Source organism: Sparassis crispa (genome assembly GCF_003851025.1).
Source record: "Sparassis crispa DNA, contig_000010F, whole genome shotgun sequence".
NCBI lineage: Eukaryota > Fungi > Basidiomycota > Agaricomycetes > Polyporales > Sparassidaceae > Sparassis > Sparassis crispa.
This window is the reverse complement of record NW_020939758.1, coordinates 1061353-1088581: the sequence shown is the minus strand read 5'-3', so window position 1 is coordinate 1088581 and position 27229 is coordinate 1061353. Positions and strand designations below refer to the sequence as shown.

General features: G+C 51.9%; 8 protein-coding genes across 8 annotated transcripts; 6 read left to right on the top strand and 2 right to left on the bottom strand.

The window, feature by feature from the left end:
* Nucleotides 1-109: 109 nt before the first annotated feature.
* SCP_1203690 (MFS general substrate transporter) lies at nucleotides 110-2439 on the top strand (the record flags this gene model as incomplete). Its single annotated transcript, XM_027763251.1, has 19 exons — nucleotides 110-239; nucleotides 289-378; nucleotides 444-538; nucleotides 598-642; nucleotides 696-744; nucleotides 792-857; nucleotides 930-1045; nucleotides 1099-1144; nucleotides 1197-1207; nucleotides 1268-1308; nucleotides 1361-1455; nucleotides 1514-1578; nucleotides 1633-1694; nucleotides 1749-1770; nucleotides 1824-1896; nucleotides 1948-2011; nucleotides 2065-2094; nucleotides 2149-2195; nucleotides 2252-2439. 19 exons carry the CDS (start codon nucleotides 110-112, stop codon nucleotides 2437-2439), a joined length of 1335 nt encoding a protein of 444 aa, XP_027619052.1.
* A 764-nt stretch (nucleotides 2440-3203) lies between these two features.
* Nucleotides 3204-4912, top strand: SCP_1203680 (UPF0676 protein; the record flags this gene model as incomplete). The annotated part of the gene is made up of 11 exons (XM_027763250.1): nucleotides 3204-3257; nucleotides 3333-3564; nucleotides 3621-3663; nucleotides 3720-3772; nucleotides 3832-3908; nucleotides 3961-4068; nucleotides 4122-4206; nucleotides 4268-4439; nucleotides 4494-4556; nucleotides 4611-4723; nucleotides 4800-4912. The coding sequence occupies 11 exons, from the start codon at nucleotides 3204-3206 to the stop codon at nucleotides 4910-4912; spliced, it is 1113 nt and encodes a 370-aa protein (XP_027619051.1).
* Nucleotides 4913-5344: 432 nt separating this feature from the next.
* On the top strand, nucleotides 5345-7326 carry SCP_1203670 (Cytochrome P450 monooxygenase lepD; the record flags this gene model as incomplete). The annotated part of the gene is made up of 8 exons (XM_027763249.1): nucleotides 5345-5658; nucleotides 5757-5870; nucleotides 5923-6004; nucleotides 6064-6261; nucleotides 6310-6492; nucleotides 6557-6625; nucleotides 6675-6924; nucleotides 6977-7326. 8 exons carry the CDS (start codon nucleotides 5345-5347, stop codon nucleotides 7324-7326), a joined length of 1560 nt encoding a protein of 519 aa, XP_027619050.1.
* A 1121-nt stretch (nucleotides 7327-8447) lies between these two features.
* On the top strand, nucleotides 8448-9731 carry SCP_1203660 (Dehydrogenase orsE; the record flags this gene model as incomplete). Its single annotated transcript, XM_027763248.1, has 5 exons — nucleotides 8448-8704; nucleotides 8768-8846; nucleotides 8901-9096; nucleotides 9151-9548; nucleotides 9609-9731. 5 exons carry the CDS (start codon nucleotides 8448-8450, stop codon nucleotides 9729-9731), a joined length of 1053 nt encoding a protein of 350 aa, XP_027619049.1.
* Nucleotides 9732-10315: 584 nt separating this feature from the next.
* SCP_1203650 (hypothetical protein) lies at nucleotides 10316-10883 on the bottom strand (the record flags this gene model as incomplete). The annotated part of the gene is made up of 4 exons (XM_027763247.1): nucleotides 10316-10508; nucleotides 10559-10577; nucleotides 10631-10770; nucleotides 10846-10883. The coding sequence occupies 4 exons, from the start codon at nucleotides 10881-10883 to the stop codon at nucleotides 10316-10318; spliced, it is 390 nt and encodes a 129-aa protein (XP_027619048.1).
* Nucleotides 10884-11322: 439 nt separating this feature from the next.
* Nucleotides 11323-20682, top strand: SCP_1203640 (Nonribosomal peptide synthetase 5; the record flags this gene model as incomplete). Its single annotated transcript, XM_027763246.1, has 18 exons — nucleotides 11323-11603; nucleotides 11664-11800; nucleotides 11850-12411; nucleotides 13194-13256; nucleotides 13317-13690; nucleotides 13742-14119; nucleotides 14170-14698; nucleotides 14746-14796; nucleotides 14850-17337; nucleotides 17415-17520; nucleotides 17572-17741; nucleotides 17794-17883; nucleotides 17939-18050; nucleotides 18106-18292; nucleotides 18348-18469; nucleotides 18532-19404; nucleotides 19459-20177; nucleotides 20233-20682. The coding sequence occupies 18 exons, from the start codon at nucleotides 11323-11325 to the stop codon at nucleotides 20680-20682; spliced, it is 7692 nt and encodes a 2563-aa protein (XP_027619047.1).
* A 213-nt stretch (nucleotides 20683-20895) lies between these two features.
* SCP_1203630 (hypothetical protein) lies at nucleotides 20896-22085 on the bottom strand (the record flags this gene model as incomplete). Its single annotated transcript, XM_027763245.1, has 3 exons — nucleotides 20896-21281; nucleotides 21334-21445; nucleotides 21501-22085. The coding sequence occupies 3 exons, from the start codon at nucleotides 22083-22085 to the stop codon at nucleotides 20896-20898; spliced, it is 1083 nt and encodes a 360-aa protein (XP_027619046.1).
* A 3079-nt stretch (nucleotides 22086-25164) lies between these two features.
* Nucleotides 25165-26784, top strand: SCP_1203620 (4-O-dimethylallyl-L-tyrosine synthase; the record flags this gene model as incomplete). Its single annotated transcript, XM_027763244.1, has 6 exons — nucleotides 25165-25275; nucleotides 25336-25527; nucleotides 25584-25836; nucleotides 25887-26033; nucleotides 26090-26286; nucleotides 26350-26784. The coding sequence occupies 6 exons, from the start codon at nucleotides 25165-25167 to the stop codon at nucleotides 26782-26784; spliced, it is 1335 nt and encodes a 444-aa protein (XP_027619045.1).
* Between the last annotated feature and the right edge of the window lie 445 nt (nucleotides 26785-27229).

The window sequence follows — 27229 nt, the reverse complement described above, 5'->3', positions numbered from 1 at the left end:
CTCTGATGACCTCTACAGCCTTCGCCTGTAAAGCATACGTGTTTCAGTCGTCGAGATGTTCCTGAAGTTTCGTCAGGCACGGGAATCAATTGAACTACATCACAACTGCATGGACGTGTGGTTATGTTATCGGCCAGATTCCATCAAAGTGTGTGCACCGACGTACTCGTATCCTCCGCAGACATTAATTCAAGCGATGGCACAGTATGCTGATCACGAGAATTCGTCCCTCAATATGGGTTCGTTCGTTATTTACTCATACTTCTGAATCCTCTGACTAAGGGATAGATTCCACTAATGGAAGTTCTCTGGAGCGCACTAACAATGACTCTTGCTTCTGCCAAGAACTTCTCGACGATTGTCGCGATCCGCTTTCTCGTGGGCAAGTAGCCGTCTTCGTGGCGTCCACTCCGCCACTTGACCAACTTTCTTTTCGTGAGCAGGGCTGGCCGAGTCAACATTCTACCCTGCGATGCAGTATGTGATTGGTAGCTGGTATAAACCAGAGGAGCTAGCAAAGAGAGCATGCATATTCCATGTAAGCGGGTTCGATGACTTCCAATGTGACCGCGGATTAAGGTCTGTTTACATTATAAGACTGCAAGCGCCATAGGCCCCATGATCAGCGGCTTTCTTCAAGCGGTATGTATCCGGCACAGCCTAAAGGCAGTATTATACGCTGATGACTTTTGTAGGGCGCCTACAGCGGCCTCAATGGCGTGAATGGTCTCGCTGGCTGGAAATGTGTGTTCATTCAATGTCGCTATTACGACATGCGCTGATTCTTTCAGGGTTGTTCATCATCGATGGCATCATCACTCTCCCTATCGCCTTCCTCGGGTTCCTCGTAATGCCCGGTGAGTATTCACAACGTCTAGATCTTTCTATATACGTCGTCGACATGGTTCTGACTGCTAGGGTTTCCACAGACCTCCCATCCAATACCCGTCCTTCGATATTTTACACACAAGAGCAGATCGAACTTGGACAGCGCAGGATGGCGGAGATTGGACGGAAGCCACCTGCACCGTTCACTGGTAAGAAGGTGCCTTTTTGTTTAACACCTATTTTGGGGATAATAATCTACCCCTCTTACAGGTCTGGGGCTTCTTCAACACGTGGCACTTGTATCTATTGACGCTGCGTACGTAGTCTGGTTCACAGATGCAGATGGTACACTAAATTCTTATTTATAGTGTATATCCTGGTACGCACGGCCCCTCTATGTGTAACTCCGCCTCACCGGGGATTACAAACTGTGTTCTAGTTCAACAACGGCGGGGGAACTTCGAACTCGATGATATTCTGGTGAGCTCTTATCGAATGTACCACGGACGCGCAGCTGACATAGTATCTCCAGGCTGCAGAGTTTCAACACTCCTGAGAAAACGGTGTACACTGTAGGCCAGATAAATACATATCCACTTGGTATGAACGCTATTCAAGTCGTTACCAGTAAGCATATTTAGCAGAGTACAAGTTAAGCGTCGCCGACTTAGTGTCCGTACTGCAGCTCTAACCTGGGCGTGGTGGTCGGATGCGGTGAAGGCCCGATGGCCACCCATAGTTTTGGCGGGGGTGAGTATCAGTTTAGGGTCCGGAGGTCATCGCTGACTGTACGGCTCTTAATAGACGTGGAGCATGATCACGAATATCATTCTTGCAGCGACTCCATTGTATACGCACATTACAAGGTACGTTCGCATGCTCGCAAATTTGGAATTTACTAATGCTACGCCGTATTTTAGACGCTGGGTCTTCTACTATTTCGTCAGTAGCTTGTACATCTGCGTCTACCCCTCATTGATGCTACTGCATTGCAGACTTTGGTTGCTGGAGGGCTATCCGGGATCATCCTTGCTTGGGCAAACGAGCTGACAGGAGCCGACAGCGAGAGTGAGTAACGTCTCTTGTAGCCGAACGGTATTTATTTAACACAATACGTAGAACGTTCTTTCGTCGTGGCGTCGTGCAATATGTTTGCATATGTGATGCAAGCATGGTTACCGATGTATGTCGCTTGGCTGTCTCGTGTGTGCCTTCAGCTAATGGAGTGAATTTTAGTGTTATCTTTCCTCAGGTTGAACAGCCGCGGTATGGAATTCCGATCTTCTATTTGCGTCACGACGTCTGACCCCGCACTGACAGTGTCTTCAAAGGCACAGTTGCTTCCGCGTGCCTCAACTTCTGCATGAGTACGCTCTTTGTTCTGTTTCCGTCGTTTACCCTGACGCGGCCGTTCGACGTCCAGTTTGTACAGCCATGGTCGTTTTTTTCCTCCAACGACATGACGAACGCAAAGCCGCGTTGCTGAACCCGGATGCAGAACTGAGCGGTGACGATGCTGCATCTACATCAGATGACGCCGAAGACACAGATAACAAGGATTTGAAATCTGCGAGAGAAGAGCTGGTTTCTGTGGAGAGGTTGGAGTCGTGAAATTTTGGGCATTGTGCAGCGTCGATGGGACCTCGCGATTCCAGTGTATGACTACGTGACATGCAAAGGACGAAATTGCTTCACAATTGATTATATATACAATACGTATAGAACTTGCATGTTTGAGCCCATAAGGAACCAGCCACATATCTCATCTGATAGTTAATCTCCTGGCTGAACAGCCTTGGGCAATGGCACGCCATGAGCATCACTCTCTTGAAAACCTTCCTAAGATGGCAACTGTCTTTCCTTTTCAGGTCGGTACAATATTTCCGCCGCGCAGCTCCCAAGCGCTCAAGCACCCATGTTTCACTCGCCATCATCTGATCTGTGAACTCGACCACACTTTTATCAGCTTGCGGACCACTGCGCCGAGCGGTCACTTGATCTTGTCGCAAGAGCACGCCAGCATGACCGAAGGCGACACCATGCATAGAAGTTCTTGTGCTGGGAAAGAGCGCAACTCAGATGAGATCATTTGCTTGCTGGAGGAGCCAGTTTGACAGCCCTACGCCTAGCACCGCTGCATCCGATAACACCATCGCCCTCTGCAATGAGGTGAGAGTGTGCCGGTTACTTGCAAAGGACGCTCTCGTCTTCGGATAAGCCACTAATAGACAATGCACGATAACGCCCAGGAAGATGGCCGTCTCTGAGATGAAATGATTGAAAAGGTCGAAATGCTGAAGAAGCTTAAACTGGAGCATCTTCACATTTAACGACCCAGCTTCATCTCCGTCTAACTTCACTGTAATCAGAGGAAGATGCCAGTTCCTGTTCCTGAACTCGGTTCATTTAACTTCGTTCCCGAGACGAAAGTATGTTGTAGTTTGGTGATACGTCTGTGTGAAGAGCACATCACTGAGGATCGCTGATCGTTGTCTGTCCTTCAGGAGGATCTTGACTGGGCTGATCTTGTCACGCTCGACTTCAATCTTTTCGCCACTGCAGAGGGCAAAAAGGCACTTGCAGCCACTTTCGTCAAGGCCGTGCGCGAATATGGATTCTTCTACGTGAAGAACTTCAACATCTCGCAGGAGCGCGTGAACAGGCAGTTCTCCGTCGGCAAGCAGTTCTACGAGCTCCCTCTGGAGGAGAAGCTCAAGTATGTCCCGGAGGGTTTGGGTGTGTCATTTGACGTATACGTGCTACCATCGTCGAGCTCACCTCAAATTTATCAGAGGACGGTTACTACAACGGATACGTCCCCGCCGGCCGTAGGATGTACGAGCTATGCCTCATAGTTATGATATTTTTGAACTCATCGTCAATTGCCGCAGTCTTGATCCCGTGTCTGGTCTGAGAGACCGTGTTGAGGTGTACAACATTCCGAGTGAGCTCCATTCTCTTTTTATATCGCGGCATTTTAGAGTATTCATGCTAGTATCTCAGAGTTCAACGGCGATTTTGAGCACCAGCACCCGGCTATCATCCAAGAGCATATCTCTGAAATCGAAGAGTTTGCGAGAGTACATCATTGGCTATCTAGCCGCTTTTATGGTGCTGATAGTATGGATTTAGTCCCTTCACACTGAGGTCCTCGATCCCCTCCACGTGCTGCTTGCCCTTGCGCTCGAGCTCCCAGAGGACTACTTCCTCAATATTCACAGGTATGATGTGAAGAGCGAGGTGAGCAATTTCGAGGAGCCTTCGCTTGACGGTAACCGACCGCATTTCATTAGGACCACCTCCGCTACATGAAGTACTCTAAATACACCCCGGAAGAGAATTTGAAGATCGGGAAGAAGTGGGTTGATGGGCACACGGGTGCGCATCCCTGATATTTGGCCCCATACGACGCTGATTCCCCACGGCTACATGGTCGTAGACCTCGGCTCCTTCACGCTGCTGTTCCGTCAGCCTGTCGCGGCACTGCAGATCAAGAACCCAATCAACGGCGAGTGGAAATGGGTTAAGCCCCAGGACGGCACTATCACCGTCAACACCTGCGACGCATTGAACTTCCTCACTGGCGGATACGTCAAGAGCACCATCCACCGGTGTGTCTTCTCACTAAATTTATGTAGATTCATCTTACCAGGTAATGGGAATAGTGTTACCTCTCCTCCGAAGGATCAGGAGCATGTCGATAGGCTCGGGCTGCTCTACTTCTCTCGGTAAGCGGTTCCCTGGGCCACTCAGGGAGCATTTCACTCATGCCTCTTACACAGTCCGAACAACGAGGTGGTGCTTGCTACCGTGAAGGATTCGCCCGTTCTTCAGCAAGAGGGTCTCACCCAGAACAACTTCGAGAATGATGGCCACAAGGTTCCGACCATGGAAGGTTCGTCATAATATTTTTCAGCCATATTGTTGTGCTGAAACATACTTTCCTTAACTCTGTCCGCCATGGTGCACAGAGTGGACGTTCGCGAAGCAGAAATGGCAACGCGTCAACAATATCGCTCGCGGTGATCTGAAGCACGAGACGGCGCAGATTCTTCCGGGTTTCAGAGAGCAGGTTTATGCTTAAGTCGCCCAATGGTCTATTGGCGGAGATTTGGAACGTAATTCTGTGGCCATGTCTGTACCGTTCGAAATGGAACGTATTCATGCTATGACGTTCAATACTGCTGAGTGAGATGAAAGCGCCTTGTGGGCGCTTGTGGGTGCGGGCGCCAATGTATATTATAGTGTTGGTCAGCTATTTCTCTCCTTGCACCTCCCCTTGTCGACATCTCCAACGCAGTCTGCAGTCCCTTGAGAACAAGATGATCGCTATCTATCCACATCCGCGGCTAGCGTGCACGCACCCGACGCGAGACGAAAGTTTGTCCGTGGAGGACTACGCTGACCCAGGCTGTATTTTCTTTTCCAGTGACACCTCTCCATCTCCCGGGATAGTCATGGTTTTGCAATAAAACATCTAACATCGTCGTTTCTCGCCTGTGTTCTCCTTCCGGTCATGGATGCAGCAAACTCAACCATGACATTCACGTCGTATCTCATTCCAGCTGTGAATGCCTATGCCTCTGCTCCAATCTCTTGGTCTATATACGCGCTTGCGGCTGCTTTGGTTGCCGTTTCGTGGAAGCTCAGAAGGAGCTTTGCGCAAAGTCCTTCCAGCGTACCGATCGTCAACGGGAGAGGCGAAGCCCTGCCTCACGCGGACGAAGACACGCGTTTCTCGCGGTTTAGTCATGGCAAGGAGATAGGTGACCAGTTGCTGAAGGAGCTGGGCCCTATATACACGTTCCAGGCGGGCAAAATCCGTGAGCTGTGAGTGTCATTCGTGCGTGTTGCGTTACGGAGAGCGATTTCGTGCCGGAAGAAAGACCGCAGTTGCAATCAGTTGCATCGTACTGACACCCGTTCAGTGTCCTGACGTCGCCAGAGGATATTAAAGTGTACTACAAGGATGCATTGGGGCGGGACGAGGATAAGGCTCACAAGAAAGCCTTGGGCGCTAGCTTCGGAGACTATATGACACGGTAGGATTCTTCTTATTCTGCTGCGTTTTCTACTAATCACCTACATATCTAGATTCTTGAGCAAGGCTGTAGGATTTCAGTATGGTTACTCCTGGAAACGCATCAGGAACTCCTTGGATCCGCATTTTGTACGAGTGGGTATTTTTCGCGGTTTTACACTTACCCCTTAGGCACTTATAATCTCTCCTCTCAGAAAATGGCCCTAGATGCGATTCCGTACATGAAGTCGGACTTCGTCGAATGGATTGTCGCACTGCGCTCCAGCCCCCAAGCGACCGCGATGGGACCAAATCCCTCTGATCCATTTGAAATCCAGGCTATTGCAGCCACGAAAGAGCTGCCGTTCAAGGTCATCTCAAAATCGACTTACGGAGAGACCTTGACACCCGATGTAAGTCTGACTTATTCCCACCTTATGTCGGTACTAACCATTTGAGAGTGGTACGCAAGGCTGTGGGCACTCCATCCGATTCATGATGAATGTATGGCAAATGCGATCGGAAATTCGTATGCGACCCACTGGTGGTACCGCTTCATGCCCACGGCAGCGAACCAGAGCCTTCGTGCGTTCAAGGACGGCTATAAGTCATTTAACCGGGAGATCGTTGCTGAATCTGAAAAGGCGTGTTCCTAACGTCCACTTATAACCAACTTATAACTACGTACTAATCTTTCGCCAATAATAGCGTGGACACGACACTGTGGCTGCACGGATGTATACATCTGTTGTTGATGGACTCATCTCAGAAGACGAGGTGCGCGATGAACGTTTAACAAATCCACTCAGTACTAACTTCGCCTCAGTTCCACCAAACTCTGGATGAGATCCTGTTCGCCAACATTGATGTCACGTCCGTCGCACAGGCGTGGCTGCTTGTCGACCTCGGACTCTACCCAGAGATACAGGAAGAAGTGCGTGCTGAGGTACTGGCAGTCGACGAGTCCAATCCGAAGGCGCTCGAGACTTACCTCTCATCTACCACGAATCTTCTACACCTCGTGCACTCCGAGTCCGCACGACTGCATCCCGTGCTATGGTACAACATCCCCGAAGGTAAGATGCCCTTTCCTTGACCAGCGTCGAGTAATGGCTGATCCGCCAGCAGTGATATCCGTCGATAAGACAATCAGCGGGTACCGTGTGCCCCGCGGAACGTCCGTGTGCGTGTCTACTTATCATCTGAACACGAACCCCTCCGTATGGGGCACGGACGCGCAGACTTTCCGCCCCTCCCGCTTCACCGAGATGCTGCCCAACAAGTACCGCCATGCGTTTTGGCGCTACGGCCTTGGTCCACGCCAGTGCCTCGGAAAGAACTTCGCGCTGCTCATTGTCAAGCTCGTCGCGATGAAGGCGCTGAGGAAGTACCGCATCGAAACTATTGGGGAGATCGGGTTTGATAAGGCACAATTCACTGTCACGCCACAGGCGCTCTTAAGATTCACACCTTTGTGAAGCCGGATCCGGGTTATGTTGTTTGCTATCTACATATTATTCAAGCCGTGTACATTTCGCATGACATGAATTGTTTTCTGAAACCTGTAACGCACGTTGGGCAGTTCCTCTTTTTTAACTGTCGGACACGAACTGCAAACCGCCTCAATTATCATCACAAATCAAAGCTCACCGGGTGCATACGCGTTTTGAAAATATACTCTTGATCCTTCTTATTTCTGAGTGGAATGCATGCATCTCCAGTGGAATGGCTGAATCAATGTGGTCACCCATCATCAGTACCTACTCGTCCGGCCATGCCAATTTTGCCCAAAGTTTGTCCGGATTGCGGAGATGGCCTCGTGGGACCATATTTCGTGTCCGGATCGTCAAGATGGCCCCCAGAAACACCATTTTTTGTCCGGATTCCCTCTATGGCCTCTACAGAGACTGATTTTTGTCCGGACCATTGTCTAGTGTGCTGTAGCGAATGAGTACAAGACACATAATATAATTACTATGTTACTGTACTCGACAGTACAATTAGTGATCACCTTCGCCTCCCTGAGTCTTCTCCTGCTTGCGGAACAGCTGCATCGCCATTCGCAGCCTATCAGCCCCACCATGCAGCTGAATGGGCTAGAAATTTTTTTTAGGTATGGAAAGCATGTCCTTTTGAGCCTGGTAGATGTGCAAGGGTGGATTCACTGGATATTCCCTTCCTGTCCCAATCCATTCTTCGTGCAAGAAAGGCACCGAGTACTTTTGAGAAGAACTTGTCGACGAGAACATCTCAAGAATGTGGATTGCACCACTTGAATGAGTAACCTTGGGCCAAACAAATCAAATTTAGATTCCTGCATAACTTTCGACTCCGCAAGTTCAGTTACACAGTAGAAAAAAAGACTGCAGCGGGGTCTAACGTCTCCGAGTTTTCGGACAACCTCTGCGCGCGACGCGTCGTGGATGCCAGATCTATGCACGCGTTTCTGAGATCGACTTTTCGGAAAATCCCGAATTCGTGTACTGCGTTGCCGACAAGACTCGACATGCATTCGCCGAGGCTAGGTGAATCCTTAAATACGCCCGCGATGAGTCTCAGTAAGTGCCCCCGCTGAACCTGCATCAACCACCAGCCTACCATGCCTTCCGAGCAGAAGGCCCTTCTTCTCCAGTCCAAGCAAGGCTCCCTCGCGGTTGGTACAATTGACGTACCGAAAGCCGGCCCCGGCGAGCTGCTCGTCAAGACAGAGTCGACTGCATTGAATCCTGCCGACTGGAAGGTCCAGAGCTATGGCATTTTCGTCACTGACTTTCCCGCAGTCCTGGGAGCAGATGCAGCTGGTATCGTAGAGGAAGTTGGAGAGGGCGTGAGTGGGTTTGCCGTCGGTGACCGTGTGTGAGTTCTCTGTGCAAGAGCGTTGTTTGCGTATCGACGAGAATCGCCGACCGGTTCTCCCAGACTGACTGAAGGCAACCCCGATAATGCACGCGCCACTTTTCAGCAGTACTTCATCGCTGTCGCCGACATAACGGCGAAGGTGTGTAGCTCTGTGTACTATGCATTGACGCTTGTCTGAGCGTCCATCCCGAAGATCCCGAACAACATCTCATTCGATCACGCTGCTTCGCTCCCCGCATGCGTCGTAACCGCTGTGCTGGGCTTGTTCAACCAAGATGATCCGGCCAAAAGTGCGGCTTTGACGCCTTTCTGGGAAGAGAGTGGGAAGGGGAAATATGCCGGAAAGCCCATTGTAGTCTTCGGCGGTGCTACTTCCGTGGGTCAATACGGTGCGCACTATCTTAACAGCTTATATATCAGCGTGAATTAACCCTCAATAAAAGTGATCCAGGTTGCGAAGCTCGCAGGCTTCTCACCCATCATCGCCACAGCATCTCTGCATAATACCGACCTCTTGAAGTTCTTCGGCGCGACGCACGTCCTAGACCGCAAGCTTTCCGCCTCTGAGCTCGTCGCTGCCGTCGGCAAGATTACGTCCGCTCCTGTGGAGTTGGTATACGACGCAGTGAGTGAGAGTGACACGCAGAACGCTGCATACGATGTGCTCGCCCCAGGTGGTACCCTTGTGATCGTTAGACAAGAGGCAATAGACTCCGCGAAGAAGGTCGCAGAGAAGAAGGTCGTGCATGTGTTTGGAAGCGGACATGGTGCCCGGAACCGCAAGACAGCCGCCAGCTTCTTCAGTAGGTTCACGGCTCTGCTGGAACAGGGTGCAATTAAGGCACGCGAATTTGCCTTCTCCTCTTCAATCGCGTTACTGATGTGGCTATCTGGTGGTCAGCCGAACCGCGTTGAAGTTTTGCCTAACGGATTGGCAGGTATAGTCGACGGGTTGGAGAGGCTCAAGAATAACCAGGTTAGCGGCCTGAAGCTTGTCGCGCACCCTCAGGAGGGAACCGCATAGCCGTGTGTTAAAGGAGAGGTCAAGCAAAGGTAGTAACGCAGTTCCAGAGTTTTGTTGTATGAATAATATGATTGTTTGATTTGATGAGGCTTAAGGTCGGTATGAACCTCAAGAGTGCGGAACAATTGCTTGAAGTCTGAACGTACACAGGCGATCCGATTCAGAGTGCATAACATTCCAATGTACATGAACGTCGATTTCCAGGTGAATATGGCGAACTACGGAGCGGGGCTTTAGCCTGAACAACTACGAAGTATCGTGGAGACCATGTCAGTCGATCCACTCGTGTAATTCGAACAGGTCTACCGACCAAGGACCTTGACAGTGCCGTCAAAACTATGTAATTGGAGGCACATCTACGAAATTCGAAATCACCACACGATTGTCCAAGCAACTTAATACTCTATGCACGCCATAGCATTGTATGCTGACGGCTCAGACTATTGTAGAACTTGCTCAAGACAGGCGACGTCATCACAACAAGAAATCACTCAATAACCGACAAACACACGGAATGACATAAACAGAACCAAATATTTTATAGATTACAACCACATCCACTCCCGCGTTATACGTATGGACACCTAGTTATACTCATACCACGACGGGGAGCTGAGCACCTTCTTAATAGTCGAACGGAAGAGGGGAGTGCCCGTCTTCGCGCGGAAGTTGATCTGCTTCTGGACCTCGGGCGTGATCGCCTTCGGTTCGCGGCGGAGGTAGACAAGGCAGATCAGCGCGCGGCCCTCGCCGCCACGGTTCAGCCACTCGATGGGGCTGTGAACTATGTCAGAGCGGCCGTAAGCTTCTGGAGCGCGCATGCTTACGTGAAGAACTCGAAGGCGCCTGGGTGACGCGTCAGTGATCCTGCGAGAACAGCAGTGATAGAGGAGACACACCAGCGTTGATGAGAGGCAGCCTGTTGATGTCGGAGACGATCTTGTCAGCGTCCTCTTCTGCCGTCTCTGTAGGGTTCGCTGCAAGCTTTTCGAACGCGAACCCGTTCACCATCCCCACGTAGAAGGAGCCTTTGCGGAAGCTGGTGTTCCGTCAGCACCTGCTGAACTGGAGAAGAGGATAATAGACTTGCGCCTCGCCATTCATGGTAACCCACGCCTCGCCGACACGGGTCAACTCGTCGTACTTGACCATTGTTTCTTGAAATTTGGGGGAAGGGGAATTGCAATAGGTGGCTGTTGTGGAAGGCGAGTGTTGTGACGATTTGGACTGTGAGCAGATGAGCTAGTTGCTATATAGTCAATAGATAGAGTCGTCTGGAACGAGCGCAGTGATCCACGCAGGTGAAAGTGAGTCTCGACGCGACCTGCAAGTTATCCGCGGAGACGCGTCGCGATCACGTGAGCGCTAATCACCTATCCGCGGATTGTGTCCACGGAGCGCGCAAGAAAGCTTGGCGCGTCGCCTTGTACGCGACAGGCATCTGCTGTGTTGTTCTTGATGTGACTGCGCGAACCGTTCCCTCTCGCCGGGGTGGAATTCAACTTGAAGAATAATGGCACACCATGGATGGAGATTATAACTGCGAGAGATCTCGAGCACCAGACGACATCCTCCATACCCCGATCCAACTATGTCCACCACAGCCTACGAAGAGAACCGCCGCATCCTTGCCGACGTGCTCGCATACTATGACGCAAAAAGCGTCGAGGAGCTTAACACGAACGACGACGATGCCTTCTGGTCCGAGAAGATGTGGGAGTCGTGGAAGTTTATCTTCCACGATAACGGGTGTTACTCGCAGGCGTTCGACATGACGAAGCCCAAGGATGGCGTGTTCCCGGTGGTGGAGCACTTCGCAGGCGAGCGTCGCTTCTATCGCGATGAGGCTGGTGAAGTCGCCCATGAAAAGAGGTGAGATTCTCCCGAGAAAATGAAGTCGTTTCTTGATGTTCGATGACTTATTGCGCACAGATTTTTCAAGGAGAGCGGAGAGGAGCACAAGGCGTACGTCATATCCAAGTCGGAGAACCTGTTTGAAGACGGGCTCGCCATGTTGCCTGAGGGCCCAATGATGGCCACCGTCAGACTGTTCGGCTATCCACCGTACGGTACGCGAACTTGCAGTCTTGTCGCATTAGAATCTCACCTTTCTTCCAGGACACGGGACGTGCGCCGTGAACCAGATGAAGTGGGGTGCGCCCGTCGTCAGCCAGATCAGCCTCCAGCCGAACGAACAGATCCGACTCTCCGTCCTCCCGCTCTTTATGGCCGTGCCAGGTGCAAAGGGCCCGCTGCTCAAGACCATCATCTTCCGTGATGAGTCGGACGCGAAGCCCTTTTCCAAGTCAGCTCACTGGGCCCAAGACGGCGCGGGTGCCGTCATCCGCAAGGTCGACCGCGCAGAAGCCATCAAGACCATCTTCCCCGACGCACAGTCTGCGCATGGTTTCGTGATGAGGCCCGAGATGGTCAAGGGATGTAGGCTGCGGGTGACAGATGGAGTGGTGTTCGACGTGCAGGCGTTGAGCGAGGGAGGGGACGACGCGCAGTTCTTCGCGTTGAACGAGAAGAACGTGCTCTTGAACGTCGTGCAGGCCCCAGAGCAAGGCAAGCCGCACGCCCTAAAGTGGAGGCTCTTGTGGCGGGTGGATAAGAGACTGATGGTCGGGGTGATCGCGTACAATGCGGAGACGTTGAAGCCCGAGCATGAGGCTCACGAGTACGCGTTCGAATAAGTGGTGTCCTGTAGCAGTTCCCAATGTACCTTCAGAAAATTTAGTCGAGTTCTGTCTATTTTCTTGAACAAAAACAAAGCTCCTGGCGAGGGTCGTCTGGTCATAAAAGACGATGAAATTTTATACGTGACTGCACAACCGCTGGAACGAAATGCGTGTCGCCTTTGCAATTGAAAAGTGATGGACATTGGAGGTACAACGCTGACAGCGGTCCTAATTGAAACGTGATCGCGATATGTACTAGCCCCCGAGGAGCGCTCCTTGATCTGGGACTCGAACGAGCTTCGCGCTAGTGTTCTTCCACTAGTCTTCCGTAGTGACCCTCACAGTCGTCAAATCCACTGACATGTACTCAAGTGAAGTCTCCCGACTTACAATTCAACTGTCTATGATAATAATGAATAAACTTGGAGACTCCGAGAGCATCATGATCCACTCTGTCTCGTACATACGATTTGTCCCGCTCAACAGCATTCGACCGCTGTGTTCAGTCTTCCTGAATCTGACTTGAGCGACCTATTGTATCTGGCACAAACTAGCCTCAAAACCACGTTCCGGCTTGTAGCTTACGACTGCATATCTCGGTCACACCTGGAGTATCTGGACCGATATACTCTCATCCGTGGCTTTGCAGTCTTCCGTGGACGTCTACGATTGGAAGATCAATCCCGCTAGGCGTCAGAGTGATGCCCATATCCGCCGGAGATGCAGTGCTCTGAGGAACCAATGATCGCACGTTTCAATTTCCTATTCTCTCTGTGTCTAGCAAGTCAATCCACGGTGCGCAATGGGATCCGCGCACGGATCGGTGTTGTTCCTTGCTTTTAAGGCAAGTCGGCCTAGATTTTCCCACTACGTTTGCAAACATGTCTGCGGCCGTATCAACCAGTCTGCCTGCGGATACTCTCTCTTTCGAACGTAGAGGTCCTGACGACCAGCATTTCGACGAGTTGGGCGATTTGGCACGCGTAGTGTCGTTTTCAGGAGTACTTGACCTTCCCCAGGTTCTCCACCAATTTCACGCCGATGCCCAGCGAGGCATCCACACGGATTTCGAAGCAATTGCGAGGACCCACCCGGATCGGATTGCTGTAGAGCTCGGTGTCACCGACGTGAAGCTCACATTTCGCGAGCTAGACCAGTTGGCCAACCATGTCGCGGATCAATTACTACTTGCGGGAATTGAGCGTGAAGAGTTAGTGCCTGTGATTGCATCGCGGACTCCCCAAGCGATTGCTGGTATAATTGGGATCGTGAAAGCAGGTGCGATTGGTTATGTCTACTTCATTATCTAGAAATTAATCTTATTTACAGGAGGAGCGTACGTTCCGTGCGATGCAGAGGAATGGACGCAAGATCGCATAGATACCGTCTTCGCCACGATCAAGCCCAGGGTTGTCGTGGTCTCAGACCCCGGTTTTGCTACACTTGTGCCAGCTCATATGTCCAAGAACGTCATATATACAGAAGCTTCAAAGGCCATCGCTCCTTCATCTGGCCAGGTTGTACCGTCTTCCAACCGTCTTGCATACGTGATCATGACGAGTGGAACCAGCGGTGCTCCGAAGGGCGTGATGGTCGATCACAAGAACCTGATTCAATATGCTCATCGCTCTGAACACGCCAAACCGGGAAACATGGGCGTACAACCCGGAGACCGCTGTTTCCTTGTCTTTTCAGTCGCATTCGACGGTATGCTCGTTGCTGAATAATCTACGATGAGTCCTAACGTCATGAACTAGCCTTCTCCGGTGCCTTGTGGAGCTGTCTTTGTAACGGAGCGACGCTTTGCCTTGCAGACAAGTCCAGCATTGCCTCGGTGGCAAAACACGCATCTCACGTTCCGCTCACTCCCTCTCTTCTCTCCTCGCTCTCACCTGGGGAATACCCCCGCATTCGAGGCATATTCGCCGGTGGGGAGGCGCTCCCGCTGTCGCTCGTGCAGAGCTGGGCTCGCGAAGGGCTCCGGATATTCAACTGCTATGGCCCGACGGAGACGACGTGCGCAGCTACTATGATCGAAATTCATGCCGACTCCCAACAGGTGACGATCGGACGCCCGCTGGTGGGGTATGCCGTGCTTGTGGTGGACGAGAATATGAAGCCGGTAGGCGTCGGTGTGTCGGGCGAGATGGTGATCGGTGGACGGGGTGTTGCGAGAGGGTACTATGCAAACAAGAAGTTGACTGACGAGAAATTCGTGGAGCTCGAGTGGGTGGAGAAGACGCTTGGGATCAAGGGCACCGGGAAGTGGTACCGCACTGGCGACTTGTACGTGTTCTCGTCTTGTTGTCGATGCTTACTTATGGTACAACTAGGGCGAGATGGACGGCAGACGGCACGCTTGAGTACCTCGGGCGGAGTGACTGGTAAGCTGGTAGCATCTCAGGGTGCAATCATCTTATATTTTCCGTTCCACCAGGCGAGTTAAGAACCGCGGCTTCCTCATAGATCTCGAGGGCGATGTCGAATCTGCGATGCTGAACGACGACACTGTCTCTGACGCCAAGGCGTTCATGATTCGTGGGCGTCTCATCGGCGCCGTGACCCCTGCGAATGTCGACGCGAAAGCGCTCCGTGAGCGATTGCTTATGCACACTCCTGCATATATGGTCTGCAACAAGATCTTCGCGTTGGATACATTTCCTCGAACATCGAATGACAAGACGGATCGCAGAGGCGTGCAGGCTCTTATTGAGCAGTTGCTGGAGGAGGACAGTACCTCATACGGCCCGGCTCCTGCAAATGAAGCACAGCGTGCCGTTGCAAAGGGCTTCCGTGCACTTTTTCGGTTGCATTCCGAGGTTGGTGTCCATGCGTCGTTCATTGAACTTGGTGGAGATTCGTTGGGCGCTATTCGTCTGGTATCGCTCGTTCGCGCTTCAGGATTCAGCATCACCTTCCTGGATGTCATTGGGCTCAACATCATAGAGGCCATAGCTGCCGCGGCGACGCCTCTTTCTTCTGCGCCAAGTGTATCAAAGGAGCAGGCTACCACAGACGAGGACGAAGCTCTCCTGCGCGAGGTTCTTGGCCCAGACGCCGATGTCCTTGCAGAGGATATTGCGCCGCTGACCCCGGTACAACGGGGTATGTTCATGACCACTGCGACGAAGCCCACTGTATACTCCATTCAGACTCGCAGCAGTCTTCAAGACTTGGATGGGCCATTTGACCGTGCGCGATTCGTGCACGCTTGGAGACTCGCTGCACAGAGACATGCGATTTTCCGATCGTCCTTCCACCTCGAACATGGCTCGAGCGGCGTACAAATCGTGCATCGCCGCATCCCCGAGCTGAACTACAGTCTGCGTGAGTTCGAGAGTGATGCGGACCTGGAGGCTGCTCTGGGCGCGTACGTCGAAGAGGACCTGAAGACCGGCTTCAGCGTTGACGATTTTGTACTCCCGGGGAAGCTGATGCGACTCGCACTTTTCGTGTCCTCTCAGTCAAACACGGCTTCTTTTGTGTGGACTGTTCACCACGGCTTGATTGATGGTCTTTCTGCCACGGTCCTTCACGATGAACTGATCCAGGATTACAATGATTCGCAACGGCCCCTGTCACCCGCTCGCTCCTTTGCGTCTGTCGCGCGATCGATCGTCCGCAAGCAGAGTGACCTCGAAGAGAAGGTAACTTCCTTTTGGAAAGAGAGCCTCAAGGGTGCAGAGCCAGTCGCCCCGATCAACCTACCTTGTCTCTTGACGTCCGCTCCTGTGGCGCACGAAATTGTCTACGAATCTTCGCTTGCTCTGGATCTTGTAGCCGAGTTTGCGCGACAGTCCTCTGTGACGATGACCACCGTCTTCATTGCGGCAGCTGCTGTTGTCCTTTGCCGATACACGAACAAACGTGATACCAATATTGGCATTGTACTCACAGGACGGTCGACGATGTTCGATGCAGAGCGCGTCGTAGGCCCAGTTGTCAATACCCTGCCAATCCACGTGAACCTGGAAGACGATTCTCTGTCTGTCAGGGATTTCGTGAAGGCTACGTCAAAACAGGTGATGTCGTTAACTTCATGGGAATGGGCGTCCCTCCGCTCTGCAATGACGGCGCTAGATATACCAGCAGACAAGAACCTGTTTGACTTTGGATTCTCGTTCTCCGACGACTTCGCCTCAGAGGTGACGCCGTCGAGCGGTGCGACTGGATTGCAGATGCTGAATTCTGTGACTACGGAGCAAACAGAGTTCCCCTTCACGATCACTTTCGAGAGGAGTGCGAAGCAGACTGCGATAGTTAGGTTTCGCCAGCAGCCACAGCGGATCCACGAGACGTATGCACAGAATATGGGCCGGCATTTCTGCAATGCTGTCACTTCTTTCATGTCGGCTTCTCTTGTGAAGGGCGTCCAGCTCACGGATGCGACGGAGCGTCAATTCCTGACGCACGGACTGAATAGCCACCACACGGAGGTACAGCGTCAGACGGTCACTATCCTGGATCGTTTAGAGCAGTCTATGACGGCGCACAAGGACCTCGATGCGATTGCTCAAGGTACTGCCTCCATGAGCTACGCAGAGCTGGACCGACAGTCTTCTGCTGTTGCCTACTACCTTGCTTCGCATCATGGCGTAACAGTTGGCTCCACAGTCGGCATACTCGCAATGCACAACTTTGAGTGGTTGATTGGTGTTTGTGGAATTCTCAAAGCGGGCGGAACCTATCTGCCGATTGACGCCAAGTATCCCCTCGAACGTCAGACCTGGATACTCGAACAGCGGGACAATGTCGGCATACTCTTGGTTCCTCAAGCTACTGAGCGTTATCGCGCCATGTTCAAAGTGAAGCTACTCCGTGTTGCGGAACTGGTTGAGGCGAAGACTCCACCCGTCTCGCTCGCTAGACCGACAACACAGGATGTTGTGGTCTACATCTACACATCGGGAACGACAGGAGTACCGGTGCGCATAGTTTCTCTTTCTTGACTGTACTCAGAACGTCATCACTAAATCGTTGTAACCTGCGATACTGCTTGCAGAAAGGAGTGCCTATGTTGCATGGCGGACTTGACACCACTTTCATGAGCGATTACGGCCACCTTTGGGCTGCGCCTGGTCGTCGGGTTGGGTTGATGATGGCACTTGGTGAGTCACCTTCAAAGAAATCTCCCTAAACTTAACGTTGCTTCCTCACAGGCTTCGACGGACATCTGATGTGTATTTTCGGACCGCTCTTATACGGTGGAACGGTCGTGTTACAGGATCCGGATGACCCGTTAGAGCAGCTCAAACACGTACACTGCGTTATGTGCACTCCTTCGACCCTGGCAAGTCTCGATGAGGCTGAGCATAAGAACATCGAATACGTATGTCACAACAGTGACATGACACTTATCCTCTTCTGACGCACGAATTCAGGTTGTTGTGGGCGGAGAGTCTGTTCCGCAAGGTTTGGCAGATACCTGGTCTGTCGGTAGGACTGTCGGGAACATGTACGGGCCGACTGAAGTAATTTGTCTCAATTTCACTACGCTGTTGACTACACTGAGTGCTTGATCTGCAGTGTCATATCGCGGTAACTTTCAAATACCTCACACCTGGTGAACCAGTAGCACTAGGAAGACCATTCCTGCACACTAGGATCTACTGCGTTGACCCGGATACCTGTCTTCCTGGTAGGCGAAGCTGTACGCCTGCGTGTTCTGGATGAGCGCTGAACTTGTTGTGCAGTACCTGTTGGTCTTCCTGGTGAGATGTGGATTGGTGGAAGCTCCCCAACAAGTGGCTATGTCGGTCGACCCGACTCAACGAACGAAAAATTCATTGCTGACTCGTTCGGCTACCCTGGAGAGAGAATCTATCGTACTGGAGACATCGGTCGCTGGAACCTGAAGGGAGAGCTGGAATACGTGGGCAGGTAAACGAGGCATTGTTGTCCGAATGCACATAACTCATGTTGAGGCCCCCGTTAGAATGGACGATCTCATCAAACTCAAGGGCGGCTTCCGGCTCAGTTTAGTAGGAGTGGAGAACGCGCTGATCCGAGAGGCAAGCAATTTCATGGGCACTCCTCTGGCAACTGCCACGGTTGTTCGTGCGTACATCAACAGGTTATTTTTTCACGGTTCGATACTGATTCTTGGCTGACGTCTGAAGTTGTCAACGATCGTTTGGTCGCGTATGTGACCCCAGGAAGCATCAACACAGGATCTCTGCGCGAACGTCTGATGGAGACTGAACCACATTTCGCAGTCCCAAAATGGATCATCGCATTGGACAATCCACCTATGACGGCCAATCAGAAGATCGATCGCAAAGCTTTAATGGCGCGACCATTGCCGCAGGATGAATCGAGAGATTTTCAGCCCCCGAAGACCGAAACCGAACAGCATCTCGCTGAGATATGGAAGGATATGTTGGATACTTCAGAGGATGTCTCTGCCATGGCGCATTTTTTGCGACTTGGGGGCACGTCCCTGAACCAGATCAGGCTCGTGTCGGCGTTGCAGCGTTTGTACAAGATCAAGATTCCGCTGACGCTGGTCATCATCCATCCCGTCCTGCGCGATCTTGCACGTGCTGTTGACGATCTTCTGGCAACAACGCAAACTGTTACCTACAGCGCCGTTGAAGTGACCGACATTGGAGTGTTATCGCACAGTGAGCGAGGCATGTGGCTGGGTTATCAGCTGGCAACCGTCAAGACACCTTTCACGGTCTCCGCACTATACACTATCAAGGGAGCAGTTGATGTCGATCTGCTGAAGCAGGCATTCGACTTGGTTATTGCACGTCACGTCGTCTTCGGTGCGAGGTATACTGTGGATGAGAAAGGAGAGCCCCGACGGGAAACCTCAGGCCCTTCTCCGCAGGCCTTAATCGTATCGCCCCAGGACTTTAACGATACTCTGCATACAAATTTGAACTATGTCTTTGATATCTCTGCTGGACCGCTCGTTCGCGTTCGTCTGTCGTCCAAGGATAGTACGACCTCGGTGTTGTTCGCTGCAAATCACATCGTTGTGGACCGTCAGTACCACATTATATTGTTTACTCGTGCAATCCTGACATTGGATAATATAGATTGGAGTATTGACCTCGTCATGAAAGATATATCCAACGTGTACACATCAATGATTCGAGGAACGTACGTAACTCCAAGCCCTCGCGAGTTGGACTATCCGATATGGGCAGCGTCCGCATCGCGCAAGCATGAACCCGAGATGTTGGCGTTCTGGGGGAGCTACCTGCGGGGCATTCCGGACTGCATCGCCCTTCCCCTTTCTCGCCCACGGCCCGCAATGAAGTCTTATGCTGGCAGATCTCGCTTCTTCGACCTCCCAGAGGAACTGCGACAGATTGTGGAAAGGGCAGCGATTGCCGTTGGGGTAACACTCCATCAATTCTTCAGCGCCGCCCTCATTCTTGTCCTTTCGGTGTTTGCTCACCAGGACGACATAGTTGTTGGTGCATCTCATGCGAATCGCCGGACTGCAGAGGAGTACGAGCTATGTGGTCTCTTCCTGGATCGTGTTCCTTTCCGTCACCAGTTACATGATGGCAACCGAACGTCGACGGAGAAATTGCTTCGCTCAGTGGTGGACTCACAACGAGCAGCCTCTCTGCATTTCAGTGTTCCTTTTGACGAGATAGTGCGGCATGTCGGGACTCCGCGTAACTTGGGTCGGCACCCTCTTTTCCAGGTTATGCTGTCTGTGGAAAATGAGAACGAGACCATTCCGAAGCTGCGCATCCCTGGTGCTGAGGTGGAGAGTGTGATGGTCGCACCGGAAGGGTCAAATGTAAGCGTACCTCTCGTCCCCCCTTCTAATGCAACTAATAGTCGCGAGATACCAGTTCGACTTGCTCCTTGGCTACCAGCTGCTCCCGAAGAGACAAGGCATGCGGCTACGCTTCGAGGCGTCGGATATTTACGACGACTCACTTGTCAATGCCCTAGAGACCGCCATGCGCACCTCCCTGGCAATGCTCGCTGGCAGCTCCTCGACGCCCCTGCAGATCTGCGCGGCGTTGGACGCTTACGTTGTCAGGGCTCCCAGTTGCGAAGACAAAATGGCCGTTGTCCGCTGCACCATGCTCACAGTCATTGATGCCACGCCGTCTGGTGTAAGGCAGACCTCGCCAGGATCAGATGTGACGTTCTTTGAGCTGGGAGGGACGTCCCTGATGGTACCCATGTTGTTGAAGGAGTTGGAATTGAGAAGGGTTCGCATCAGCTTCATCGAGTTCTTCTTGGATCCGTCGATCAGTGGCGTGGCTTCTCGTGCATCCTTTGAGTTGAGATGAATCATTCTGGGGTCATGCGCTAGAGTCGCACAGTAGTTTATGCTTCTAGATACGCATAGGACAAGTTTTGCGTGAAACGATGACCTGCGATCTATATCACTATGCAGAATAAGCACATGCGAACGACTCTGGGCAGTGCAGAATTACATAGTCTGAATAAATATCGACACCTATACACAGCCCGGGCCCATTTGTGTACCGTTGCCGCATTCTTCATGCGTACAACTCCACCTGCGCAATTCCGCGCTGCTGCAATCGCGGTAGCATAGAAATCAGCTCCATCTTCCAACTCCGGTCAAGGCAGTCGGTATCGCGCACGGAGGAGAACCGGAAGACTACTTCCTCCAGTTCGGAGAATTGCGGCCAGGTCAAGATATCCTCGATGCCTGTGCGCTGCAGGCCTGAGAGAGCACATTTCGCACTCTCCAGTGGTGTATCGGTACAGCCGTAGTGGAAAGAGAAGGTCAACTTGCCAAGAAGTTGATCACATGTAAATTGGGTGAGCAGCGCCTTCATCATGCGGAAATCGGCGCGATCAAGGCGTATTGGAATTTCGAGCGACTTAAGCCTTGTCAAGTATGCCATGGACATGCCCTCGTCTGTGGAAAAAATAAGGTTAATCTGCGTAGAGCGGAGGATAGAAAAATTGACCTGATATAAATGACTCCAGCCATTCGTTATCCGCTGCAAACGTCAGATGCCGGATGGAGGATCCGACTGCACGCAGCAGCTGAGTTAACCCGGTGGGCTCTATGTCGTCAACCTGGAGAGCAACAATTACGTAGGGAAGAGAGTAGACATAGGTAGTAAATACTCACTTTCAGACTAGTTATTTTCGGGCATGCCGTCTCCGAAAATGGATTGGCGTCGCATTCTGACCAGGCTACATTCCAGCACTCAATGGCTATAACGTTGGGCAAGCTGCATACCAGGCTGCCAAAGTCATCGAAGCTATGGAATTCGACGTGAAACAGTCGCAGAAGGGTCAGGGTGCTGAATTTGGACATGGACTGAAAGAATTCTGGAGAGAGACGGATTACGGATGGCTCCGCATGGGGCGACTCGATGGCAAGCGATTTCACTTTTGGAAGCCGCGCCGCAAGCTTGGTGGGGAAGGCGACCATTAGATGGAACGGTTGGTCGTCGTCGGGATGAGTTATGGTTAACTTCAGAACCAGATCACCAAGGGCAGGCGACGTCTCGATCGAGCGCGTAAAACACCCCAGCTTCTCTTGGGTGTTTAGCTCGACTGTGTGGAAGATGTGCGCACGACTTCTAGGAAGCCAGCCTTTACATGTGAGAGCACAAGACCTCAGAGCCCCGTAGTCAGGTTTGTCGGAGGTCGGGTCCCACGAAGAATAATCAATAACGGAGTCACAGACCTCTGCCGGAAACCGCCCCATCTTGAAAAATGTCTGCATTCGGTGATGAAATGCTGGAAGGAAGCAACGTGAACGTTTGCGGGCTCTGCTAGAACGACAGTCATGGACGTAGCACTTGGTCAATATGGTAGTGTACATACATCTGATACCGAAGGGTGCACTGAGTCGTGGTAGGGCCTGAAAGTCTAAATCCCATATACGTGTTATATAGCTGGACAAGTTCCCGATTCACGGCCAGCGGCTGATTGGATCAATATTAAGGTCGCCACAACTTCCGCTCGATCCTCGAGGAGCCCCACCGATCCGTGTGTGGCACAGATATCCACAAAGCGTCTAAGCACGCTCAACTCTCGAGATCTGGAACCTTCTCCATTTGTCGGATATGGGCGAACAAATTTCTACTTTAACCATATGGCTGACGGTTCGTCTACAGAGAACCATCCCGGTTTATCGCGCCGTCCCGTAGATATCGAGGCCTCAAAAAATTCAACGGATGAAATCACAAATATATCTGTGGGAGCGAGCGCGAAACGGAAATCTGGCTTTGGAGAAACACACAGTTCCTGCTTGAACGAGACTGGATGTTTAACTTATACTTCATACCCTCCCTGCGCAGATGTCCGAAGAGGAACAAACTTGTGCGAAATGGGTCATCGCGCGCGACCAAAAATTCTTCGCAGTGTTTTTTGTCCTGGTATAGCTGCCGTGAGCTTGCTAAGCTTGACAGTCATGGATGCGCGTGTGCTTAGACAAGGTAGATCAAAGTAGTGGTGCGCCGTGTTGATGACCTGGCACTCCCGAAACCGTCTAGCGGTATGCCAAGGTATACAGATCACGTTCAGGCACCACGGCAGACCACGGCAGACCACATCTAACCACTGAAGATCAGCTCCAATAGTCAGAACGATCCTAACACTTGCAAGTAACTAACCTCGCTTATACGACACCTCTTCGCAATTCCGCACGCCTGCGGTCTCCACAACAGAGGGACCAGCCGAACTATCCAATATCCACTGCGACAATCGGTATCGCCTCAAGTGGCAAACCGGAGAATCTTTGCATATTTGGGGGAGCCAATGGGGCAATAGCCCTAGTCTTGTTGGAGTGTTGTAACGCCTCGACCAATTCCAAGAACGCTTTCAATCTTTCTGTTGTCCTTAGTTGAATCGCGCTGAACAAGTTGTATCGGATCCTGGAGAGGCTCGACATATGGGAACGCAAGATCGAAGCCTGTAAATACACTCGGCCGACGATCCCCTCAAGACATCAAGGCACGGCCATAGACCTCTGTGTAACGTAAATTCCTTGCTAGAAAACTTTCAACGCTCAGACACATTCCTCAACTGCTGGCACAGCTACTGCCAGAAGTTAATGACATGCTGTGGTGTGAGAGCACTGTTCGACCTTGCCGTTCAAATCGAGTCATGAATGGTGCAATTACTGAATATCGGATTGAGCGTACCAATACGAGGTATATTGAAATGTTGGATAACCAGCAACAACTGAAGAAAAGACACCCGCTAAGAGTGGAGTAAGTGAAGTGAGTAGGTAAATTGAGCCGACGGTGTCAGTGATCCTACCCAGTATTATCCAGCGCAAGGATGACCGAAAAGATGGTCATCAAGCCAGAACAAGTAGTCATCGAGAGCATCTGAAGGAGTATCTCAAGGTCTGCGAATGCAGTTAACACTTCCTATGTGGTGAGTTCGTCAATATGGAGGAAATTAGAACGGCTCCTGGTCATCCATACGGCGCATGTGAGAGCGCAAGATCGTAACGTACCGCAACAAGGCTTGTCGTGGAACGAGTAATTAAAATAGAGACACAAGATAGGTATGCTGGGTTGTTAGTGCTAGTAGAGCAGACAGCCGCCGACAAGATAGGGAAGAGGCGAATTTGAGACCAATCATCTTTGTACTCGAGAACGATCCACCTGGTTATTTAATGGCTTACCGCAGACGATGCACCTAGCGCCTACTCGGGACACCATATATAGGCCAAAATACGGTTATGCGAGCTCTGGCGAGACGAGGCGCCCACCCCAAGCCCAACAGTGCTCTCTGATTGGCAGAGTCCTCAAAGTACCGACAAGGTCGAGCTGTCGACTGTGTGGTTTCGAAGTACAGCACCGATATGCGCACGTCCGCATACTGCAGGTGACGATGAGCACGAGGCGCCGGAGGACGGCGAGATATCATATCTGGATATCCAGCCAAACCTTTGAGTGCCCGCGGGTTCAGTGAAGCTGTCAGGAACCAAAGGAGATACAGCGACAGGTGGCCACATATTGTCAATAGATCCGAGTCAAGGTTGCTCGACCCTCCACCGTGAACTAACGGTTGTGTAAGGAGTCAATTACGTAAGGAACAGTTGTCACGGACGCGTACTGCACGTGAGACGTGTGACATAGCGCGTCCCGGGTGCTACTAGCAAGTGGCAAGAGCAATGCACCTCCCGTTCGATCCGCTGCTCTGCATCTGTTCCGATGTGCTCGTTTACGTTGCAGGCAGTGTCGGCTACACGAACAAACGGCCAAGACAGAGCCTGAGTTGCGCGCTGTCTATCCACGGAACAATCCCATGCGAGAACATTCTCAAAAGTCTTCTCAGGTCCTCGTCGATATAAGACCCATACATACTTGGTGTCGGCCTTTCTCTAGGCTTCTCTCTCGTATCCTATGCTCTATGCAACGAAAGCTGTCTCTCCCCCGCGCCATGTCCCTCCTACTATTTGTGATTGCTCCCCGGGCTTGTTGATCGTGGGAGACTTTCCTTACGCTATATACCTCTGGACCGCGGAATGTACCTAGCTAATTGGTTAAGACACTAGGCACGTTGATCCTCGATCCGAGGAAAAGCGGTGTTCTCCCAGGAACAAATAGAGTCGTTGGGCTGTTCGCCATTGGGCGGTCCCATTGCTTTAGCATGCCGAATATTGTCTGTTGATGGTGATACCTTAAACTTGTTCAGGTTGAATTCTCCGCGGCCCTCTGGGCACTATTCAAAAGTATAAAAGGACCACATCTCCCTTCCCCTCTGCGGTTACCCTTACCCATCTCTCTCTCTTCGTTCGTTCTTTCTTTCTTTCTTCTCGTGTAGCCATGATTGCTGCTCCTATAGTCCCTACTGCTCCCATCTCTCCCATTGCGGTTAATTACCGTAAGGCTCCCCGTCGTACTGTATCTCAGAGTGTCTACGATATCCTGAACTCGGTGAGCGTTATGGGTGCATGTATCTCACCCTCTGGCTATTGCTAACCTCTCGCTATATAGACTCTTAGGTTCGGTGAGGATGAACGCTTCTGGTGGGAGACGTCCGGCCGCGTCCTCGCGAATATGTTCCAGCGCCTGGGATATAGTGTCAACGTCCAGTTCCTTCACATGCTATTCCTCCATGTCCGCGTCCTGCCGTTCATGGGACCTCGTCCAGACTGGCACAACAAGCCTGTGTTCAAATCGTACATGGTGCGTTCCACATTAATATTACTCGCCATCCTCTCTTTGACGAATCGTTGATGCAGACGGATGACCACACTCCGATAGAAGTTAGTTGGATTGTCGGTCCTGACGGCTCGGCTACCGTGCGGTATGCGATTGAACCCATCGACTCGAACCGATTCGCCAGGAAGCCCGCGGCGCTCAGGATGATCGACGAGCTGCGCCCCGTGCTGCACGACCTTGACCTCATATGGTTCTTCTTGCTGGACAAGGCGTTGATTTGGCACGGTCGGACTAGTGCTTCGGGCACCAAACATGTTACTCAATATTTCCTCGGTACGCCAAGCGTCCGCTCTCGTAGATGTCCGTCTTATGTCCATACGCAGGCTTTGACTGTTCTCACACTGGCTCCATCACCTTAAAAGCGTACTTTCTGCCGGAGATCAGGGCGGCGGAGACGGGGATCTCAAAAGAGGAACTAACGATGCAGGCGCTCAAATCATTAGACGCCGGGCTAACAACTCCATGGGAAGGTGAGTGCAGGAAGTCCAGGGTTCCGCGGCGATCTGAGATTCTGTTGCTCATGCAGCCACCATCACGTACTTTAACACGCTTCCGCCGTCCGTGCGGCCTGGCATTGAGATTCTTGCGACGGACTGTGCTGCACCTGAGAACAGCCGCATCAAGGTGTATGTGCGCACGCGGTCGACGAAGTTCTCCGACCTCGAGGGACTTATGACGCTGGGCGGAGCTCTCAAGGGTCCCCTGATAGACGATGCGATGGCTGTACGTGCTGCATTCTTGGCATATGCTCCTTTGTCCCAACTCTCACTCTTTGATTATGCACAGGCACTGGTCGACCTTTGGCACCTCGTCATGGGCGTCGACATCTCCGCGCCGAACTGGAAGGAGCAACGCCTGGTCCCGCGCTCATCGAACGACAACCACATCACGGCCGGGTTACTACTCTACTACGAGCTGAAGCCTGGGTGTGCGCAGCCATTCCCAAAGGTATACTTGCCCGTGCGCCACTACTGCGCGAACGACCTCGCCGTCGCACGCGGGATGGAGGCGTATCACCGTGCACGGGGCAACGTGCGGGTCGACGGGTACGTGCAGGACGTCGAGGGGATCTTCGGGCGTCATCGCCCGCTTGGCGCGCGCACGGGCATCCACACCTACGTCTCGCTCGCGATCAAGAAGAAGGAGTTCGAGGTGACGAGCTACTTCAATCCCGAGGCGTACGCGCCCGAGCGGTTTGGCTCGTGGGGGTTTGATTTCTGAGCTGTTCATGGCGCGGTAATTATTTCTATGCGTGGGCCATCTGCTTGGTTGGGCTCTATCGACCTCATTGATAGACACGCTCACTTATTATCGTTTTGTCCGTCTTCTGTGCTGTACATATGGGTGTAGGAGCTCCATATTTATCGCATAGTAACTTATCGCCAGGCCATTGCTCGTTACAGCGTCGAAGGAGAGCCACGTGAAATCTAACATATATACGTCGAAGATTATTCATAAGTTGTTCCTGCCTAACTCGACCGGAGCCTGAGCTGCCGGTATGTGAGTCGGATGCAAATGCACTGCGCAGAGAAAGTGGGTTTTGTCGCGGGCAGTCATTTGGCGGTCATGCATCATGGGTGAATCGACTACGGTGCACGTGGTCGAATCGAAATGAACAGCAGACGCTCGACACACGCCCACTGCTGCGCGAGTCTGCAAAGCTGAC